Source organism: Arvicola amphibius, chromosome 2, assembly GCF_903992535.2.
Source record: "Arvicola amphibius chromosome 2, mArvAmp1.2, whole genome shotgun sequence".
NCBI classification, from domain to species: Eukaryota; Metazoa; Chordata; class Mammalia; order Rodentia; family Cricetidae; genus Arvicola; species Arvicola amphibius.
In genome coordinates this window covers 116292606-116298785 of record NC_052048.2, presented here as the reverse complement: position 1 = coordinate 116298785, position 6180 = coordinate 116292606, and the positions used below count along the sequence as shown (strand labels likewise).

The 6180-nt window shown below is 57.2% G+C and overlaps 1 protein-coding gene across 1 annotated transcript; it reads right to left on the bottom strand.

Moving 5' to 3' along the window:
* Positions 1 to 289: 289 nt before the first annotated feature.
* On the bottom strand, positions 290 to 3182 carry Six2 (SIX homeobox 2). The gene is made up of 2 exons (XM_038320740.1): positions 2623 to 3182; positions 290 to 620 (listed from the first exon to the last, which is right to left on the bottom strand). The coding sequence occupies exons 1-2, from the start codon at positions 3180 to 3182 to the stop codon at positions 290 to 292; spliced, it is 891 nt and encodes a 296-aa protein (XP_038176668.1).
* Positions 3183 to 6180: the final 2998 nt, after the last annotated feature.

Here is a 6180-nt window from a genome sequence, read left to right as displayed (position 1 = left end):
GGAGAAGAGATGAGAAAAATCGGGGTGGTGATTGCGGTTTATAATTTATTCCCTTGCCTGGTTCAAGACCGAGTCCCTGGCCTCGAAAAGATCTCAAAAGCAACTTGTTGGAAAGGAATCCCCCAGAGGGTCCCCTAGCAGACATTTGTCCACTTTGTCCCGCCGCCAGTTCTGCTGCTCCTGCGTCGCGTCGCGTGGCGGTCTTCTAGTACCCGGTACAGACTCCAGCACCTATCGCTCTTCCGCACCACCTTTCCTGTCCCCGCACCAAGCTCGGAAAGTAAGAGCTCTAGGAGCCCAGGTCCACAAGGTTGGCAGACATGGGGTTGAGTATGGAGTCCTGTAGGCTGTGGTGGTGCTGCAGAGGGTCCGTGCCGCCTCCACCCGGCACTGGCACGGGTACTGCGCTCGGGCCGGGAGGGTGGCCCAGGCTGTGTAGGGAGGGCAGCCCAGGGGGCGGAGGAGGACTGAGCAGCAATGCGGGACTGGACGACGAGTGGTCTGGCGTCCCCGACGGTGTCTTCTCATCCTCGGAGCTGCCTAGCACCGACTTGCCGCTGCCGTTGAGCGAGGAAACCAGCGGGTTGTGGCTGCTGGAATTGGAGTTCTCGCTGTTCTCCCTGCAAGCGCAGGAGCAAAGCAGTGGGGTCAGTGGGAAAACGAGGCCACTTCGAGCGCCACCCCTCAGGACGTCAGCGCCTGGGGCTCAACTCAGTGCCACTGAGGCTGCTAAAGGTTGTTTTCGATTTCTACCATTTCTGACTCTCCGCGTTTGGTTTCCTATGGCGCTCCGAACCCCGCAACTCTCTAGCCTTCTCTTGTCCTTCTCCGCTTTATCAACCTATGTTCTTAATCGCATGACTACCTTTCTGACTCTCTCTATATGTCCTGTCCTAGTCTCCCACCCCATTTCTTCCCTGGAGCAGAGGCACCAAGCAGAGTGCCAGGAATTGAGTGAATGATGTGTCGGAGCCTGGATTTTCAAATCACTTAGGCTGGACAAACTAGGTTTGCTGGGTAGAAGTGGGGTCAGAAGTCCCAGGCACGGAGATCCCAGCTTGAGGGGCCCACTTGGAGTTGGGTAGGCATGGGCCTCCTTTCCCCTTCGCCCTTCTCAGCCCTAAGGTAACTCCTGGTTGCAGATAGGCATTGATGGGTGGCTGGGTGGGGGCTCCTGAGAATTCGTTCCCGGATTCCAAACTGAGCACTCTGTGAGCCCTATTTGATAGGGCATAAGGATCAGGCTTTGAGAACGGAGGACTTCTCCCTAGCCATCTGCTGAAAAAAATTTAGCCAGGGGACTAAATGGACAGAATGGAGAGCAGCCCCTGGGGAAAGCTAGAGGGAAGGACGGGTTGTTAATGCTGGCCTGGTTCTTTCTGTCATAGTCAGAAACACGGGAACACAATCTGTAGCCCTCACCTGGGGCCTGGTCAGAAACCCTAACTGAGAGCCTGTACTCGGTGCCAGCCTGAGAGTGAACCCAGCATCGAGAGCCTGCCTCCTGTCCTGCGTTTGTGGACAGTCCCTGGTGGGGTGTTGAGTATTTGAAATCCTGCATAAAATCTCTTTGTGGATTCCTAACAGCTGTTCTGTGTGACTTCTTGAGAGAGCCTCTATCTACCCGACTGGCTGTTGAGCGAGACAGACTTTATCACCACAAAAAGTCCGACGTCAAGGTTTTAAATACCCAGGTCCACTCTGGCGTTTGCTCATCTTTCCCACTGTCCCCCTTACCCTGGACTAGGGTTATTCAAACTCTGTGTTGAACACATCCCACACCGCCTAACCGTTGTTTTGCCGCGAAGGAGGGATTCTGTTCCCATTCCCCGTTTTTCTCCAGTCCCCTCTTCCAGATTAAAGTTCGAAGCGGGTTGCAGGGCCTCCACGCTTAGGTTAGTTCCGCAAGCCTTGGATTCCGAGGGAAAATACAGATCCCAGCCCTTGGCAGATCTCAGTTTACCTTACGCACCCGACTTGCCCATCAATGAGAGCAGGACCCGAGGAGAGAAAGGTCAAGGGGTCTGGAAAGTCCTGGAAGGCTTGCTGGATTCAGCAGGCCAGAAAAGAGGTCTGTGTTTGTCTTCTCTCCCACGGCTGACACTTCTTCCCGGGGGGCCCTTCATCTCTCGGTCCTTTCCACGCGGGATAACTCCCAACTCCCTTGTCCTCAGCTATGTCTTCATTGCTCGGGTAATACTAGGGCGATTCCAATCCCAGCTCTGACTCCTTAAAAAGCACTTTGACCTAGAGGTGACATCCGAAACCATCTCTGATCCCCCATATCCTTCGTTGTTCGAGGAAGAGCAGGCCCTGAGCCTATGCCTACCTTGCAGGGGCATCCAGGCCCACACCCCTGCCCTCTCTGAAACTATTTATCCAATCTAGGCCATCCACAAGGGACTAGAAAATTAGCTGAGAATGTACGCACTACTTTGCCCGCTTTAGACAAATTCCTGGCCGCTCAGTCTCCAGCAAGATCTAAGCGCTGTTTTGAGCCAGGCTGGGCTGCAGCCGGGGGCGTAACCTGGACCCGGGTCCAGTTTAATCGTCTCCACGAGCTCACCATCCCCCGACCCTCGGGACCCGAGAAACTGGCGCCGATGCTCTACTTACTCGTACCTTTCCTTGGCCTCGGCCGCCCGGTCGCGCTGCCGCCGGTTTTTGAACCAGTTGCTGACCTGCGTGGTGGTGAGGCCGGTGGCTTCCGCCAGCTCGCGCTTCTCCCGCGGCGACGGGTATGGGTTGTGCGCGTACCACTCGCGCAGCACGCTGCGGCTCTTCTCCTTGAAGCAGTAGCTGGTCTCCTCGCCGTCCCAGATGGAGCGCGGCAGCGGGAACTTGCGTCGCACGCGGTACTTGCCCACGGCGCCCAGGGGCCGGCCGCGCAGTTTCTCTGCCTCGATGTAGTGCGCTTTGAGCCACAGCTGCTGCAGCTTGGCGTGGTTGTGCGGCGAGAACTGATGGCTCTCCAGGATCTTGTAGAGCTCGCGGAAGTTGCCCCGGTGGAAGGCCACCACGGCCTTGGCCTTGAGCACGCTTTCATTCTTGTGGAGGTGCTCGCAGGCGGGCAGCGACCACAGGAAGCGACCCAGTCGCTCGATGTTGCCGCCCTGCTGCAGCACCTCGCACACGCACGCCACTTGCTCCTGCGTGAAGCCGAAGGTGGGCAGCATGGACATGGTGCCGGCTGCGCGCTCGCCCGCCCGCCCGCCCGCGCGCTCTCACCGAGCCTCGCGGCCCCGCATGGGAGCCTCCCCGCCGGCCTGGCCGGGCCGACAGGCGGGCGGGGCCCCCTGGCCAGGCGCTGGCTCCCGGGCGACTCCTGAGTCACTGTGGTCCGTCCTCGCTCCCGCCGTCGGCCCTGCGCAGCTCCGCGCCCCCGTCGCCCGCGCGCCTCGCCCGCGCCCAAGCCCGGGGGCCGCCCGGGGCGCCGCTCCGCATGCTCCGCGCCCGCCCGCCGCTTGTTCGCTAGTCCCTCGCTCGCTCTCCCTCCCGTCTAGCTCGCTCGCAGCTTTTTTAATAATATTATTCTAAGCGGGCATGAGGCGCGGCGGCCCGCGCCCTGATTGGTCCGGTTATCTGACCCGGGGCCTGCCCGCGCCAGACAATAGTCGAGTCAAATTATTCGCCATGGAGACGCTGTCAGTCACCGGTAACCCGAGCCCCGGCGGCCGGGGCTGCTCCCCCCTGGCCGGCTCCGCTGACAGATCGCTCCGGCTCTGCACATAGCAAAGGGCGGCCGAGACAGGAGCCCCAGGCACTCCCAGAGCCTGGGAGGCGGAGAGAGGCCGGGCTGGGGCCCGAGACGGCGGTGATTGACGGGGCGGACGCCCAAAGAGCAAAGGAGGAGGAGGAGGACTCCGAAGGAGGGGGACTGAGTGGGGGCCCCCCCGAAGAAAAGAGGAGGACCGAGGTGGGAAGGGAAGAAAGAGGGTAGAAGGGAAAACGGAGGACCGTTTAAGGGGGTGCCTTGTAGGAAAGAGAAATAGGGGGAACAGAAGGCGCCTCCAAGGGGAAGAAGTGTGGTATACTTCGGTATACTTCTTTTCTCTCTCTCTCTCTCTCTCTTCTCTCTCTCTCTCTCTCTCTCTCTCCTCTCTCTCTCTCTCTCTCTCTCTCTCTCTCTCTCTCTCTCTCTCTCTCTCTCTCTCTCTCTCTCTCTCTCTTAATTTTTAAAAGGGAAACGCAACAGCGTAACCCAGGCCTCGCCAGGTGCTCCAGCCCTGGTTGGGTCCTCGCGTCGCTCGGAAGGTCGCAGCTGTCAGGCAGAGATACTGTAACCCAGGAGGAGGTCAGTGGATGGACAGTTTGGATTTTCTTAGGGGACCTCTGAAAGACTTGACTTTCCAACTGACAACGCCCCACCCCACCCCCGCCAGAAACCCGGGGCTCGAGCTGTCCTCCTGGGAAAGGGGGAGGAGGTGGAGAGAGAAATCAGAGATTTGGCAGTGGCCGCAGCTGGACGCCTGAGAATCAACTTCCCGGAGGATCCCGCCTTTCCTTCCTTTCGGAGCCGGCTGGCTGCCCCGCGGCCGGTACCGCCCCCTCTAGGCGCATTTTGCTCCTCACTAGGCTGAGATTCAGACTTTAACCCCACGGGGCCCAGGACCCGAGAAACTCCCGGCAGTCCTGGTGTGGCCTCTGCGGAAGTTGATTCTTGTAGGGCCAACGACGCAAACTAAGGAACTGCTTAGACCCGCAAACTGCCCTCGGGGAGCTCAGGACAGCCAGTGCAGGATGATTGTAGCGCTTCTCAAGGGGCTAGTGCGAAAGAGAGAGGTGGCAAGATCCACCAATTTCCAGCCTCTCCAAAGGGCTAGGATTCCTGGTCGTTGAGTTCCGGCATGAGAGGCCTTAGAAGAGGTTTGGAGGTGTTCCTGCTTTTAGCTTCTTGGTCAGAACACCTCGAGAAAACACGTGGTGCTGTTTCTTTGGCAAAACAAAACAGAGAGAGGAGAGAGAGAGAGAGAGAGAGAGAGAGAGAGAGAGAGAGAGAGAGAGAGAGAGAGAGAGAGAGAGAGAGAGAGAGAGAGAGAGAGAGAGAGAGAGAGAGAGAGAGAGAGAGAGAGAGAGAGAGAGAGAGAGAGAGAGAGAGAGAGAGAGAGGGACAAGGGAGCTCCGGGGGTCCGGGGGCTGCGCACGGGGGAGAGGGTGTCCCTGAAGTTTCTACGGGGCTTATCTCCTTGCCAACTTGTCCATTGCTTATCCGTTCCTCCCTGCCCCCCTCCAGGTTTCGGGCTGCAAGCTCCTACTGGCATTCTCAATGCCAAGACTCTAGGCAGCCCAGATCGCAAGGTCTGTTTGCAGTCACTTCTAGGCCTCATTTTTTTTTTTTTACCACCCCTGTAAGCTTTCTAAGGGGGACAGAGAGAAAGATACTGAAAACGAGGGAGTCTAGAGCCTCAGCTTTGATTTTGGGCTTTGCCAGTTGTTTATGGCTACGGTACATATTTATTTATTTAAGGATCCAACATGATTTCCTAAACTTCCCCTCTGCTCCAGAATGCCAAAAGCCGTTTGGTGGTGACGCAAGCATGGGGGAGTGGAGCGCTCAGACTTCCCTAAGACTTTAGTTCTTCCAGGCCTGTCCCTTTGAATTGAGGACACAGGACTGCCTGAGTAGGTGTTCAGCCGGCACAGGGAGACTAAGTTCCCTGCAGAAATTCAGATGACATCATTGCACACTTGTCTCTGTTGGTAGGGCAGATCTTAGTGCATCTCTGAACACCCGTGGCCTGGGGCTTGCCCTTGAGTGAGCTATGAGGATCCTGAGAGACCTGGAAAATGTGTTACCCAGACTGCAATAGGGCTCAGAGCATATCTTGCTATTAAGGGTGACCTATCTTTTCCAAGGGTCTCTTCTCAGCCACACAAATAAAAAGGATTCCAGCTCTGGTCACAGCCAATTTTTTTTTTTTTTTAAAGAAGGCCAGAGAGGGGAAGAAACACCCTGGTTGGGTGCTGGACCAGTCAGTTACTTCCTGGTGTAAGACTCTGGGTCCATCTCACCACTGTTAGCTGGGGCCTCAATGATCTCCCTAATCCCTTCCAGTGCTGGCCCTACCATCATTACCAAGGAGGATGCTCTCTGAACCCCAGCCCTGACTTGACCACAAACCTGCCCCTTCGAAATTTTAAACTGATGGAGTTTCTCCAGCACTGGGCCCTGTCAATGCT

What these genes read in the sequence shown, in the direction of transcription:
- Six2 (XM_038320740.1), bottom strand. Translation starts at nt 3,182, where the DNA reads ATGTCCATGCTGCCCACCTTCGGCTTCACGCAGGAGCAAGTGGCGTGC. An exon ending in GCGGCCGAGGCCAAGGAAAG is followed by an intron (nt 621 to 2,622) that starts GTACGAGTAAGT and finishes CTGCGCTTGCAG; the next exon opens with GGAGAACAGCGAGAACTCCA.